Below are 15,389 nucleotides of genomic sequence, written 5' to 3' on the forward strand. Positions count from 1 at the left end.
GGTGTCATGGTGACAAGAGCGGTAGTGGTGCCCCCTTGTGGAAGGACTGGGTCACGACAGGCCGCCAGTCACCACCAGTCCATTCAAACATTTTAATGTAGTGGCAATGTCTTAGAGACACACATCATAGTTTTTTTTTTTCATATTTCTGAACTGTAATGCATACATTTTGAACAGATTGTTACTCTGTGTGGACAGTCTGTATAAGACAAATGAAGGACATACAAAAGTATGTGTGCACAGCATGAAATTAGATGTATAGCACACAGGCGGTCCTGTTAAACTTATTTTATTGATTGCAAAAATTGTGTATAATTTACAAAGATGATACAGGCTCTACAGTACATTAAATATGAAAATATTTTCAAAAGGCAGGTAGATAAGTCAGTTTATCACAATTCATACTGTCAAATAAAAAAAATTGGCTCATCAATGCAACTCTTGTCATTTGTTGTGGTGGGGGTGGCACATAAATGCCAGTAGTCAGGGGCAGACTGGAAGCTTGAGAGTTCCTGCTTTTCAGTCATAGTTTAAAAATAAAGACATCTGTTATGTGGGACAACATTCATTCAACAGCTTTTACAAGCATCCCCAAAGAAAGTTGAGCCTGAATTTGCTTCTCTTCAATCAACTTCCAATTCAGCCTGCCAGGAATTAGAAGCATTTGCTGTCTTGTCCTGTATTAATCCCAATATAATTTTTCCAGAAGTTCATATTCACAAACACAATCCTACATAAGAACACTACAGGTAAAAAAAAAAATAATTAAAGCAAATTATAAGCTCCCATTTCTAAAGAAACGTGTGCCATTTTCAGAGTAAACATGACTCAAAAGATGTACAACATAGAAAACTGAGATGACAGTAGCTCTTTGTAAATGTGTTGACTCCTGCTGTCTCAGGCGGAAGGCACAGAGGCAATGAAAAGATGACCCAACAAAAAAACAGATGTACTCTTTATCTACAATACCTGATAAAAAAAAAAAAAAAACGTCACTCAACAAATATTCCAGTTTCCAGACCAAATGCGCACTCATACAGGCTTGCACTAAAAGCAAGCAAAGGCTATAATAAAAAATAAAAAGTGCAGTTTTATACATAATGTGTGGCCAGTGTAATGAAACCAGCTAATAGTTACTCTATGCTGCTCATTGACAGAATGATTGAAAACTAAGGCACTATCATGGTCCCCACACAGCTGGAACTGTACAAGTCCAACAACCATCTCCTCCGGTTCTCTGCATCCCTCTTTGATTCAGTCGCCACAGTGCTGACACGCCTGCAAGAGAAAAGACATACAGAAAGAATGAAACAAAACGACAAATATCTGCCTCTCAAGACTGAAATAGAGACAGTGACTTGTTGTTGGCTGCATTAGTGTGACTTTGCGTACCATTTCCACACCTGTTTGGTACCAGCGGCAGGCTCTCAGTGGTCCAGGCTGTTACCCAGCTTCTGTCCCTCCTGCAGAGCAGCCATGGCCAGCCTCAAGTGCTCCTTTAGACTCTGGATCTCTCGCTCGTTCCTGCCTTTCATCCCACTCAGCTCCTCATGCATCTCCTCGTATCGTTCACAGGCCAGCCGTTTCTCCTGCGCAGCAAACAGCGTTAGACAGGTTTAAGTTCCTCAGCCTGCCTCATCTACTGCTACATCATCCAGCTCCTGGGCTACCTCAGCGTGACATCACGTCCACGATGAAGAACCATGTGTACTCCCTGTATAAACATGCTACACCTGTGTTTCTTAAATTACATTATTCGTACAGCATAACATGGCATTCACCTTAGCCTAGCTAAATCTAGGGACAGTATAAGCCAGAAAACTTGGGAATTTGTTGCGCTGCATTTTCTGAACGCTTCCAGACTATAAAGCAGTTAACCAAGACCTTGTTCAAGGATGTGAGGATTAATATTGCACACTATTCATCTAACAGAGCATGGGCACACACACATTACCGTGTTAAGAAACTGCAGTTCGTTCCTTAGACAGCTGATCTCCTTGTGTAAGTACTCGATCTCGTTCTCTTTCACCCTGAGAAGAACCTGGGAGAAAAACAACAAAACAACACAGTGTGGTTCTCATTTGGTGCAAAAGAAAAAAGAAAGAAACAACACACACAACACATATTTTTATTACCCCGAATCCATATAATTATCACTTCAGTGCACCAAAAAGGCAGAGTAATGTGTTCTGGCTGATTTATGACAGTGGGCGTCCTCTGTAATTTATATAGTATTTGGCTTTGGCCACTTACAGTTTATTATGTCATTCCTTTTGTGGTCTGACATCTAAAACAACCAGAAAGAGCATAAATGAACGGCCACATTTTTGCTACTTTAGATTTAGCTTTAGAATGACCGTCAGTGGCTGGTTTGACATGTTAGACTCATTTGCTTCTTATTTCTGACACTGCTGCTCCTCTAGAAGGCAGCAGTATTAGTGTCTTCTAATTAACTGTCCTTGAGCAAAACTTCATAACTAACTTACTAACTATAGTGTTTGTACTACTTTTTTAGTGTTTGTACTTTCAAGTGTATTCCTTAATAGTTGTGCAAACGCCTACTGTGACACAAACCCTGTACATCACGCTTTACACGCCTACATGATGCAACCTCTATTATTGCTCAATCTACGACTTAACTAAGACTTTCTTAACCAGCTAGCTTCCCAAGACCTCAGACTGAAGTGGGGTTGTACGAGGCACTTGTCCGTAGTTAGTGTATAACTTATGCATACTTAGATTGTGTCAGCATGCCCCCAATTTGGAGGAGCAGGCAGGAGTACTGGCATGGACGCTACACAATGAACTGCTGCGGACAGGGTCACCAGGAAAACACACTTTAGCCACTCTAACAAAAAATGTTTGCATTTTAATAATATTATATAATATTTCCATTCACTTGCCTCAGGGGCACCAGCCTCCATTGCCAAAAACAGCTATTTTACCTCACAGAACATGGGAGTTTGTTATCATTTAACTAACCATTTAAAATGCTAAAGTCTCACAACAACTAAAGCAAAGTTAAATTACTGTTTTTGTGAGTGGACTTACCCCAAAGACAAAGAGGGAAAGGCTTAAGTTCTCTGTCAAAAGGGCTGTTTAACAGTGACATAAAGCGGTGAGAATATTCTAAACTTAGCATATATTTAAACTTTGTTTTAGGTGGTCCACAGCAGTATATCGCAGGACTCCTGCAGGCTCCTCCAAACTAGGGGCGTGCTGAGCCCAATCTACTGTAAGTAAGTGAATAAGTACCATACAACCCCACTTTTAACAACCCTAACCATCCCTTAGAAAGGACTCACTTCATTTCTCCTTTGGTTTAATTTGTCCAAGTTAAATTGATTTTTGCTGCAGTTGCAGTAAAGCAATTATAGATTATATTTGAAAAACTCAAAAGCAATGCACTCTTCCAAAAAAGATGTTTCTGTTCCTCTGGATAATCCACAGGGGTTACTGTGAGCAGCGGACACAGATTTGTTTCATGCATTTCAAAGCTGCCGACAATAGCCAGTGGGATATTCTCATTAATAGGTACTTGCAGATGAAAATATAGCTTTTAGTAATTGAAAATACCAAAACAAATCATCATCACTGTAGCTTATACAAGTATTTTTTAGCTTAGTTTTTAGCACCAATCAAAATGTGCATCAGATGAGATACACACTATGCAATCACTGAGTAATCTACATCCACTAACTACACACTTCTACAGCAGATATCTTTGGGCTAGATCAGAATTGAAGTTATCACTCAGCAATTGTTCTTAGATTAATTGGAAGCAGTCAGAGAGCATCTTGTCTGCCATTTTCTCTGTGTTGAAACAAAAATCGTATAATGCAGTGGGTGATATTTTCACTGTGCACATATGATGTGTACATTAAAAGAGCTGTTACCTCTAGTTCACAGGGCGTCCTGTCTTTGTTGTCCTCTGTGCCCTGATCTGTGATGGTAGATCGCATTCGAGAGATCTCCTCCATCAAACGCGACTTTAAATCCTGCAGGGGAATTTTTTTTGTCTTCATGATTTGTATGGTGGCCATTTGCAGACAATAGATCACAAGTCAGACTACATATAACCAGCCTACAAACTCACACTTTGCCAACCAAGAGCTGCATCTTGTCAGCAACCTTTGAGCTTGGCTGGTGCAAAGTAGCAGATACTATATGCAACCCTCCCTCCTTTATAATAAATATATATATATAAAGCAATCTTTGGATTTGAGTCACCAAAGAAGACTGCTCTGACACTTGTCCTGTTCTTATTCATACATTTACATAGAATCTGCCGATAGCTCACCTGGTTCTCTTTCCTCAGCAGCTCCATATCTCTTTCCTTGCGGCTGATCTCCCTCTCTCTCTCAGCGTTGTTCTGCTCAGCTCGGTTTAGCTCCAGACACTTCTGAGAGTAGCGCTCAGACAGACCTGCCAGCTCTCTCTGATAGGCCTGGCTTTCTGTCCTGCAGAAATGGATTGTCAACACAAAAAACCTTGATGGACAAAACCGCAGAAATAAGAAATAACAAGTGAAATGCTGTCTGATCAAATTCAGGATTAGCTGCAGAACTATATTACTAAAGCACTGCTTTAGCATGAAATCCTTCACACCATGCTCAAACAAGGTAATTTGGTAAGAAAACTTCCTCTTAAGTATAATTCAATATTAATTCAATATTGATTACAGTAAATAACAGCAGCATGCTGTTATATATATATATGAGGGTGTTTTTTTCCATTTTCATGAGGCAAGTATTTCCTTCTGTGGTTTTAAAACATTTTTACTGCCCATGACCAATAACCAGAAAAATAAGGAAGAGCATGCAAAGAGCGAAAAGAAAGTGCAGAGTAGGCAACACAGATAAGCCCCAAAATGCAGGTTCCAGTTGCAGCCACTGAGACAGCGTTGTATCAAAGGCCCTGTGAAGCCTACAAAGGAAAACTAATCCATGACCAAATTCTCCTGCATTCCTTAAGTGCCTAACAGGACCCGCTGGCCGCTGTGGTAATGGCCTTGCTTAGACAAGGCAGCCTGGATTGTTTCGGAGTCTGCAAATTCTACCTTTTATTTCACAGAAAATCCTTTTGTGGCCAACCAGCTCCCACTTAAAAGCACAAGAGAGCTATTCACATAAATAACCAACGCTGGTCAGCACTGACAGAGACTAAGAGCCAGGCTACAATCAAGAACTTATTTTCAAGACAATATGGACTAAAGGCTTACACAAGATGCGGGTGCTTGTACAAAGTGCAAGAATTTAAGCAGTTTACAAACTTGCTTGTATTTCTGAATGTATGTCAACTGTATTTTTAGCCTGTCGCTTCACAAATCATCAAATTTTTATTAAAACACCATCAACATTTTGCCTAAACAAATGGTTGCCACTAATGCCAGTAAGGTTTTATTAAGGTTTATTGCGTTGCTAGACAGTTTCCTGTGCCCTCTGGTATCAAGGTGGGGAGTGTACATCTCTACGACCTTGGTAGAGACTCTAGTTAGTCACTTACTGTTGTTGGACTTGCAAAGTCTGTGAATCTAGCATCCCACTGCTTAGCCTTTTGACTTTCTCCACCTCTCTCTCCAGCTCCTCTTTGTGTTTCTTCTTCAAAGCCTCCATTACTGAAAAAACACGAGCACACAGGCGTGACACAACTTCTACATGATCTCCTGTAACAGCACATCAAAGATATTCCTGATTTGGGAAGCTCAGGGGGAAAAGAACTCAATACCTTTATCGTATGTTCCTCTGAATGTAATGGCTTGGTTACAGTTATTAGTGAAATCAAAGCTGTACTCAGTGATGTATAGGTGCATGGTTATTTTGGTGTTGATACTCTGTTCTACCATGCTGACCTCGTGCCGTGTCCTGGGTCTCCTCCTGCAGCAGCCTGTCTTTCTCGCCCTCAAGCTCCCTGATCTGGCGGTCGTGCTGCCTCTGGAGCTCCTCCAGCGCTTGTCGATGAGCACGTTCCATGGCTGCCAGGCTGCGGCCGCAGGGGGCCTCAGGGCCACAACCACTCCTCACCCCTCCTCCACCTCTCCCCCCTCCTCTCCCTCCTTGTAGTTGTTCCAGCTGCTGCCTCAGTGACGCCACCTGAGAAAAGACGAAGGCGGAGGTAAAGCCCACTGAGCACAGGGGTGGGGGACAGAAGCCTATTGATCTAAAATGCGATTAGTGTGGTTAGCACAGCAGGATACGAGAAAACGTGATGCTTTTGGATGGCCAAGAGTGAGGGACAACTCAGTACTTAACCAACAGAGGGAATAATTCATTCAGGCTCAATAACTCAAACAGAATAGACTAAATGAGCATTTTAGCCAAATTAATTAAGCTGTTGCAGTGTCCCTTTGCCAACATGTGATCTGCACATGATCACTGGCGGAACCACTGTGCACCAGCTTGAGCAAATGTTTTCAAATGGACAGACTAAGGATGCCAGAACTCCACTGCAACCTTGGACATTGTTCACCTCTTGGTTTTTATCATTGTTGGTGTTCAAAGTTCAAATTACTTGAACTTCAACCTCAATCGCTGTTGATCTTTCAAAGCCTGACTGGAATCAGGCTTAAACACAAAGGAAGCATTAGCGTGATGACAGTGTCATTCAATAAATGCAGGTGGGCTTCTATTATGTGACAAATTAAATGAACTGTGTGATGAATTATGAGCGTTAAGCATCAGCCCTGTGGTGCAGCTATCTGCTGATAGGGTGCAGACAACCTCAGGGTCACAGATCACAAACAGATTCAAACCCAAGATGCAAATCACAGCACACAGAGACAGAACAGACAGGAGTTTCAGCAGTATTTCCCATTCACTATCTGTAATCTTATCAGGCGAATCATCAGTTTCTACATTTAACTTTTCATTTTTAGATGAAAAAAATATGAAAACACTGCTGAAGGGCAGAGACAAGTCAGAAAAATAGTGACTTGAGAGTTAACAGACAGAAACAGGAAAATGTTTTCTTCATCTGAACAGATGAGGAGTTAATTTGCATTTATTTAATTTGCAAATTGGAAAATCATCTCCACGCACTACCTCCCTCTGCAGCGCCTCATTGGCTGACTGGCTGGAAGACCGTGATCCCATTGGCGGTAAGGAGCTCATCTCCTTTAACGGCATACGTTCAAACTCAGCCCACTTTTTCTCTATTTCATCCTCCATTCGTAGCCTCTGGTTCGACCCCCCGCCAGTGCCCTTCCTGGACAGCACGGCCTCCCACTGGCTGCTTGTGTTCCTCTCCTCCTGCCACTGGCTGTGCTCCCTCCCCTGGCCCTCTCCTGCTTCTCTCTGACTGGCTGGGAGAGGGCTGGATGAGGCAGGGACAGGGGACAGCTCAACATAGTCAAACCTACGGTGAGTGGGAGGGGCGGAGGTCGAAACATCTGACTGGACGTCGGTATAGCGCGAGGATGGGCGACGGGAGGACGGCAGGAAGCGTGAATGGGAGTTTTCCTTGTCACTGCTGCTGTCAGGTAATCTAGAGAAGATTAGAGGCAAATAAAATAGAATAAAATATAAATAAATCAAGGTGTGATTTCCTCTTCTCCTGTCTGACAACCTCATGAATCCCATTTCATACAGATAAAATAATCGATCAATCATGAATTCATTAAGGTTGATAAAATAAGTAAATAGCACACAAAGCCTCAACATGAACACTCAAGGCACAGCTGGCGGTGAGTCATTATGAAAACAGAACATACATTCACACTCCAAGTGACTAATCAAACTTTGATTGATCTTCGACAGCCAAAGTATACAGCAGCTGAAACTCTTCAGGGGCAAAGCTGCTGTTGCATGTGAGTAACAGAGCCGCTTATCTGACTGTATTTAGCCAAGGCAGAGCTGCAGCAGGACCTGAAATGGGCAATTCAAGAACACTGAGAGAGCCAGTCTTAAAATAATGTGAAAAACACTTGAAGAACGAAGCACAAAACCTCCTTTGATGCTGATTTTTAAGGCAGGATGCTCAGCCAGTCATTACAGCGAATTAACTGAACATTTTTCAAGTAAATAAATTGTTGACTACTGCTTTAAACTTAAAAAACGGTGATATAAGCAACCTAAGCCAAAGTTTTTAAATGTCAACTTGCCTCTGTGGGCAGTGTGTGGGAGCTACTCTGCCTCTAAAATAGCTCTTTGCTTCTATTTGAGCAACTTTTTGCAGGTGCACCCACCACTAAATTGCTGCATTTAAACATGCTCCATGATTACACAAAACACCGTGAAGCAGAGCTACTAAACTAAACTACTCAACATTCAAAAAAATGTCGTTGTAGAATTTTTAGGCAAAAAAACGCTTTTTACCCCTAAAAGTTTAAAGTTATATTCAAGTTTTATGTTAAACAATTCAACTGGCAATTACTGCGTGAGGTCTGGAGAGCTGCTGGGCCGGATACACTTCTTTAAAACTTCGATCCAGTTCCGCCTGATCCCAGCTGTCATGGCCGACAGTGTGAACGCGGCCTCCCGTGTCTGTGCAACAAAAGAGAAAACGGGTCAAGGAGACACAAAGATGTGACAGAACTGGGATGAGATGGAAACGATAAAGGCAAACTGACAGAGAGAGATACTGAGAGAAAGGTGGAAGAGATACTGGCAGAGATGTGAGTCATGATAACGGGGATGACAAGAAAATGCAGCAGAAATTGAGACAAGGTGTGGTTAACGGTGATAAGGAGGACAACAGGGGTGAATATAAAGAAGAAAATCAGCCGCATACACAGTCTGTGAGAGCGATGACACTCACCTGTATCTGAAAGCCGTAGTTCTTCTCCACATCAAACTCGGACACCTTCACACAGGACTTCAGGTCAATTTCCCCGTCCAAGTCATCTTTCTATACAGAAAACACAGGAACACTTTCACAGATGCTACACTTTGTTGCTATCATTATTAATACCATGTTGTTCTAATGCAAAATAAAAAATAAAAAAAAGGTTAAAATATACCTCCTCTGCACTTGAGTCTCTGTAGTACTTCAGTCCAGCGTCCGTCAAAACAAACCAATGCTTCTTCCACTGCAGAAAGACAGCACATACCAATGAAATGTCAAGACTGAACTGAGATCAGCAGATCTTAGGTTGAAGCCTGGTGTGAAACATCACCACGAGACAAAGAAGCACCCATATTAAACAGCAGACGTACAGTATGCCATGTGAGGCGAGAAGCTCATTCACTCAAGCGCATCATTCAAAGAGAGGAGACACCTGTCGTGCCTCGAGCCACTGAGCTATTACTGCGATAACAAGGACGATCTGCCGCTATCGCCTTACACTCAACCTTTCTCATTAGGTAGGAGGGAGAGGAAGATATGACCTCCGAGTGAAGTACGACATTCAGCTTTACCTCTCCGCTCTCATCCAGTTTGGACATCCATCCCTTCTTGAAGTTCAGCAGGTCAGGCTGTGAGGCAAAGAGTATACAGTGTCACGTTCAAGGTCATCCATTTATACACGCCTTTATATGAAGCAGAGAAAAAGAGAAAAAAAAAAAAGGGAACCAGAGAAAGTGAATGCAAACAGAAAGATGTAAAAATGTCACTAGATGTAACAAATAGGACAAAGAGCACTACAGGCCCAATCGAAGGGTGGGGCACACTCAATATAATCATATCTCTATACTAGAAATTAGCAGGAACTCCACCCCCATGGGAAACTGAAACTGGAAACTTTTCTTTAAATGCATGCTGAAACTTGTACTAGTAAATGTCTATATTTATACTTTGGGTACATATTTTTGTAAAAGTATTGATATTTAAAAATGATGATAATATTGTATGTATAAGGATCATTCAGCAAAGCCCTGTGCTATTAATGGCATCTCAGCAAGATGTTTACATAACAGGGTGCTGCTCTATTGCACCAGAGATATGAAAAAAAGCCATGATCGCATGAGGTGTGAAGAGAAACAGGAAACAGCCAAGTGTGTCTGTGAAAGATGAGGACGCAAAAGAGTTAACAGAGAGACAGAAAGATAATGAACTGGAGCAGCACATCCTCAGTGACGGGAGAAAAGATCTGGAGACTCAAGCGATTTGTTGTGTGCGTCTACAGTAATATTTCTGTCCGTAACTCAACACTGTTACAATATAAACACTTTATAATATTTTACACGTCTCCAGGAACGTGCCCGTTTTTGCTGTTGACGCGATGACAGGAGGAGGAAAGCATGCGTTAGGTACCTCAAAATGTGGTGATCCCGGATTAAGATTGGGCAACTTTTTCCACCGTACATTCCTCACTTGGCTTATCTCTCCTTTCACTAGCATGTACATTCCTCACTTTTAAATCTCTATCTGCATTTGTCATCTCAACTCCCACTGTCTCGTTCCCTTCAGTTATTTTCTCTCTACTGCAGCTACTTGTTATTCATTTTATTCCCTTGCTGCCTCATTTTCTTCTGCTCCCTCACCGTTTGTACTCCATTATAATATCTCTGACTGTTCTTTCATTTCTAACCACCCCTTTTTCTGTATTTACACTCCCTTCCTGGCTTCAGTTGTGTTCTCGTGAGCTACAGTAACCACCCAGTTTCTCTCTGTATGAGCCACTTCACCTACACAACTGATCTTCTTTGATCTAATGCATTTTAAAATAGAGAATAATGGAGTAAGCAGCAGCATGTTAAGAATAAATCAGTGGATTACTAATGTTGTCATATGTTCCATTTAATAATAAACACACATTGTGTACACACACAAATCACAATCACAGCAAATGGCTGGATCATCAGGTGCTGGCTATGAATACAATAGAAAACTTGTTTTAGGAAGATTAGGAGGATTAATCACTGGTGACTGTTTTAATCTGTTTCCCTTCTACCGCACAGACTGTGTGAGAGGATGAACTACTGGAGTAAGCAATGATGTGTCAACCCTCATAAATGAATGCTGCTATCTAGTCGATAGATGTCCATAAGTAAGGTCAGGGAGCAGCCACAGGAGGACATAGAAGAAAGGGCAGCATCTGTTGTGAATGATCCTGATGGTACAGTGCCTCTCCTTGTCATGTGTGACCTTGCTTTAAAAGGGTCAGAGGCAGAAGGATGAGGATCAAACACTGGCGACAGTTTGAGACATCGTCCACTCTTCCTGACGCTGGTCTGACATCAGTATAGAAGAGTATTGTCTGGTGAGCCTTGTCCTTTCGGCCTATCACAGCACGCAGGCTTCACTTGTCTCCGTTAAGTAAAATAGATTGTGGCCTCTGTGCAGTGTGAAGAGGTGTATTATGATGACAGATCCTGGATTACAGTGGTTTAGAGAGCCGATGCCTCTTGGTTATTTAATAAAACCATTTCCAGTGTTTTCTTGGCTGTGAGCAAACAGTAAAAACACACAATACAAGCTGCTGGCTAAGGACACTTGCTGCTACAGTAAACAACACAGGGTAAACAGATGAAACTACACCACACCTGGAAACCAGCATGATCTTTTTTTTTGGTTTGTCATAGGAGCAGAAACATGGGTGCACAGAGAAAAATAACACCACAATAAAACACATTTCAGTTTCCAGAGGCATTTCTGTCCACTTGGGGTGAAAGTTAGCTATGTAACTTCCATTAACATTTACACCAAAGTGAGATACCTGAATAGCTCCTGGGCCAGACTTCATGTAATATTTCTATACATTTATGTAAGATACAGTATACATTCAGGAAGGAGAGACAGACAGGAAAAACAAAACTAACTTTCAAGGTGCAACTTACCGTCATGATAACAGGATCCAGAGAGGGTAAAACAGAGACGAAAGAAAAGTACCGTTAACTCCACGAAAATAAAACCTTCCTTGCTCTCAGGGAGACTGTTCAGCTTAGCTAAACCTCTCCACTAAAATCCTTACTTTCTCTATGGAGTCTGGCGTTACGCGAACTCAGATAAACCCCCGCCATTCATACCCGTGTTAACTTAATCAAGCGGACCGCCAGCGTCCATAGCAGATTCTCTATCCAGTCTTAAGGGGGAAGTACCGACTAAACACGGATAAACTGTTGGTGTTTAAAAGTAATTTCACAACTTTCTGACAAGCCGTGGGTAGCTGAGTTTACAGCACACTTGAGGCTCGGTGGTGTCTTTTCTCGCTACCCTCTCTGCCACTTCCTGGGCGGATCCGCGAAGATCGTTTGAGAAAACAAGCCAGCCAACCCTCTTTATCACACGATGCTGGCTCTAAACCCGGGGACCGGGGACCCCCATGGGCTGAGGGGGGGCTCAGCAGGGTCCCCAGCAACATGAGGGATAACATACCCTCGACTAAAAGCACCCACAACTGGCTATCATGACAGGAAAACGAGTAAAAATGACTGTTGAATCTGAAGTCTCACTCCCTCCCTCTAACCGGGACCAAACCTCTCTAAAGTTTTAGGGCTCTTTGACATGGAATGACTTGGTGGGTTTAATCCACAACTTTCCAAACACACATTTTTTTATTTTCTTAACTAAAATATTTTAGCCTTGCAAACAAAGTGCCCCACCCCCTTCCCCTCCAAAATCCTCTCTTGGTAGCTATTGGTTTCAGTTCAGGAATTTCAACACATGCCCCAGCAGACCACAACTGACAAAGCTCAGTCAGTCTGATGAAATGCCTGTAGGGTGTAGGTGAAGTCTATAGACACACAACAAGCAGCTGTTAAAAAGGGGTTTAAAGACAGGTAGAGATACTGTAAATATGCTGGCAGGTTTAGGGTGCCAAGTACATAAAACTTTACAATTAAAGACAGGATCTGTGTAAACTCTGAACAAGCTGCTGGCATGTCTGGTAAATATGTAACAGAAAGATAGTGCTCATTGAAATTGGCTCAACTGCAATAAACTTGTATTGAACCATATGCTCTACAGGTTTATTGTGTTAATAACAAATATTGATAAGAGAAAATAAGCTGTATCTTCAGTCTACACATGACACAGTGGGGGTGAGGTTGTTTTCACACACACACACACACACACACACACAGAGAAAGAGTACACACATTTACTGTAAACAGACTGGCTGCGTCACATACCTGCATTTGTTCTGATCGGTGCTGATTACCTTTCCAAGGACTGCTCTCATCCGCGGTGGGGCTGCCGGACCTCTGGAAAGGAATAGCTTGTGGTCATGAGGATAATCAATGTCCGGCCGAGCAAACATAGAAACCTTTTGAGTTTCACATCCACGGACTGTTTTAAATCTGGGGTATGGTATGTGGAAGAGGTGGTTAAGCATTAACATGTATTGCAGGTGAAAACCACAGAGCACAAACCACAATTCCATTGGGATGGATTATATTGCGCAAGGGGGGGAAAAGGGTTCTCAGTGCAGTGCACATACCACTGGAGGGTTTTAATGCTCACTTCTCAGACCTTTCTGTACTGCTGCCACAGTCTCTGCTCCAAGACCTCCCTCAAAGCTTTGAAATCTCAAAAATCCAACAAAACTCTTGATCAGTGTACTAGAAGTTTTACTAAATGTAATATTCTCCATGTAATGTTTAGGTTTATCAATGTTACTCTAATAAAACCTGGTTTTAGACAGCTAAATGAAGAAGCTGAGTGGAAAACGCTCACTAAACCCTTTTCATCCTTTAATAAAACTCTCTTTCGCCTCAGCCAGCCTACCTGCAACGAGGTGGTGGAGTGAGCTCGAGATAGATACCCGCTGCCACCGTAGTGCCAGTCCCTCTCAGTGTCCCCTGTGTCTTCCCACTCTCTGGAGGGATGCTTGCTCAGGGAGTGGCTGAAACCGCACGGACAAGTTATCAGTGTGTCTGATTTGATCAAAATTATCCAATCTGATGGTGTGGAAGAGGCAAAGCCATCCAGCTTTACCACAACCATTAAATACCTTTAAAATACATATAACTGGCCTATTTCATGATATAATGTTAACTAATGGACATAGCGTTGAAATATTTTTTGAACACCACTCCTTTCATTCTTTGTGGTGTAACAGGAGTCTGACCTGGCTGGTTTGAAGAGCTCCTGTCTCCGAGAGGGCTGCTGGATCTGAGGCCGCCCCATGTGCTCTCTCTGATGGTTCATTTTGACCTTCGGCACGTCGGCCATCATGACATACTCCTCCCTGTTCCGCCCTGTGGACCCCACCGATGGCTGGCCCGACTCTGAGGACTCCATGGAGCTCTGGGAGGAGGTGTGCCTCTGCAATTGAATCTGAGGTGAAGGGGAAGGGCTCCGCGCTCGGTGGGAGAGCCTCTTGGAATTGGGCGAGGGACAGCGATCCTCACGGCCATGTCTACCAACGCCAGATCTGATGCTGCCGGGGCTCCTGGGTGTTTCTAAGGTGACGTAAGCTGTTCTGTTGCCATCTGTGGTCTGTCTAGAGGGTGAAGCAGCACGAGATAACGAGGATCTGTGGAGGGAATGAGTTGATCCTCGCCAGGAGAGTTGTGAGCGGCTGGATTTTGAGTCATGGTGAGTGTTTTTTCTCTGAAAGGAATCCCCATTAGTGGCATTTCTGAGGATTGAGTAGCCTGGTGGGTCACAGTTGCCTTTTATAGAGGGAGAGGGGTTGCGACCGTTGGGACTCTTGCTGTTAAGGGAGCTACTAGTTTCTGTCTTTCGCAATGAGCGCTGGTCAGGAGCATCATAGCCTTTCCATGAAGGCAACGAACTGTGACTATCACGGTCTCTGACAGGACTACTTACTTCAGACTTACGCAGCAGAGACTGAGGAGCTTCATAGCTTCTCCTCGAAGGAGAGGAGTTACGACTGTGGCCACGCAAAGAACCACTGGTGTCTGTTTTCCTAAGTTGATAGGGAGTAGGGGTTTCAAAGCCTCTCCCTCTTCCAGGAGAGGAACAACGGCTGTCACGAGCTCGACTGCCTCCGACAGGGCTCGATTCAGTCTTACGCAGCACAGACCGACTTGTGTCATAACCTCGCCTGGATGGAGACACAGGTGGACTTTCATGTTCTTGGTCATTTAGTCCATTCCGAGCAGATGGGTTACGTAGCAGGGCCTGGCTTTCTATATCATAGCCTTCTCTTATTGGGAAGCCACAGCGCCCATGGTGACCACGTCCACTCAGAGATGTGATTGATTCAGATTTTCGAAGCAGGGATTGGCTAGACGAGCTGAAGTTTCTCCTTGGCGGTGAGGAACTGTGACCGTCACGCAGACTGGTAGAAGTTCTCTGAGACGGAGACAAAGTGCGACTGTCACGTCCACGTCCATTAGATGAACTGCTGGTGATTTCAGTTTTACGAAGAGATGTTTGGCTGGAGGGGTTATAATTCCTCCTTGAGGGAGATGAGCTTCTGCTGTCACAACCCCGACCACTCAAAGACCCACTTGGTTCTGTTTTCCTCAGGGCACTTCTAAAATCAGACACAGTGCTGGACTGGGGTTTGACAGAACTAGCAAAAGATTTAAAGTTTCTTGGCA

The 15,389-nt window shown here is 43.1% G+C and overlaps 1 protein-coding gene across 3 annotated transcripts; it reads right to left on the minus strand.

Moving 5' to 3' along the window:
* Nucleotides 1-273: 273 nt before the first annotated feature.
* Nucleotides 274-13,163, minus strand: triobpb (TRIO and F-actin binding protein b). Of its 3 annotated transcripts, none has more exons than XM_070847516.1 (13): nucleotides 13,008-13,163; nucleotides 9,354-9,410; nucleotides 8,957-9,025; nucleotides 8,755-8,844; nucleotides 8,371-8,480; nucleotides 7,041-7,482; nucleotides 5,852-6,092; nucleotides 5,506-5,617; nucleotides 4,301-4,460; nucleotides 3,897-3,998; nucleotides 1,955-2,041; nucleotides 1,404-1,589; nucleotides 274-1,278 (listed from the first exon to the last, which is right to left on the minus strand). In XM_070847516.1, exons 1-12 carry the CDS (start codon nucleotides 13,011-13,013, stop codon nucleotides 1,428-1,430), a joined length of 1,638 nt encoding a protein of 545 aa, XP_070703617.1. In that variant the 5' UTR covers nucleotides 13,014-13,163; the 3' UTR covers nucleotides 274-1,278; nucleotides 1,404-1,427. The 3 variants fall into 3 exon arrangements, with proteins under 3 accessions (XP_070703617.1, XP_070703616.1, XP_070703618.1); XM_070847515.1 differs by lacking the exon at nucleotides 13,008-13,163 and adding an exon at nucleotides 11,715-12,103; XM_070847517.1 differs by lacking the exon at nucleotides 13,008-13,163 and adding an exon at nucleotides 11,715-12,103 and having other exon boundaries at nucleotides 1,393-1,589.
* Between the last annotated feature and the right edge of the window lie 2,226 nt (nucleotides 13,164-15,389).

The sequence above is a fragment of the Pempheris klunzingeri genome, chromosome 17, assembly GCF_042242105.1.
Source record: "Pempheris klunzingeri isolate RE-2024b chromosome 17, fPemKlu1.hap1, whole genome shotgun sequence".
Taxonomy (NCBI): domain Eukaryota; kingdom Metazoa; phylum Chordata; class Actinopteri; order Acropomatiformes; family Pempheridae; genus Pempheris; species Pempheris klunzingeri.

What these genes read in the sequence shown, in the direction of transcription:
- triobpb (XM_070847516.1), bottom strand. An exon ending in AACTGGATGAGAGCGGAGAG is followed by an intron (nt 9,026 to 9,353) that starts GTAAAGCTGAAT and finishes GTCTTTCTGCAG; the next exon opens with TGGAAGAAGCATTGGTTTGT. An exon ending in ATGAGGCGCTGCAGAGGGAG is followed by an intron (nt 6,093 to 7,040) that starts GTAGTGCGTGGA and finishes GTCTTTTCTCAG; the next exon opens with GTGGCGTCACTGAGGCAGCA.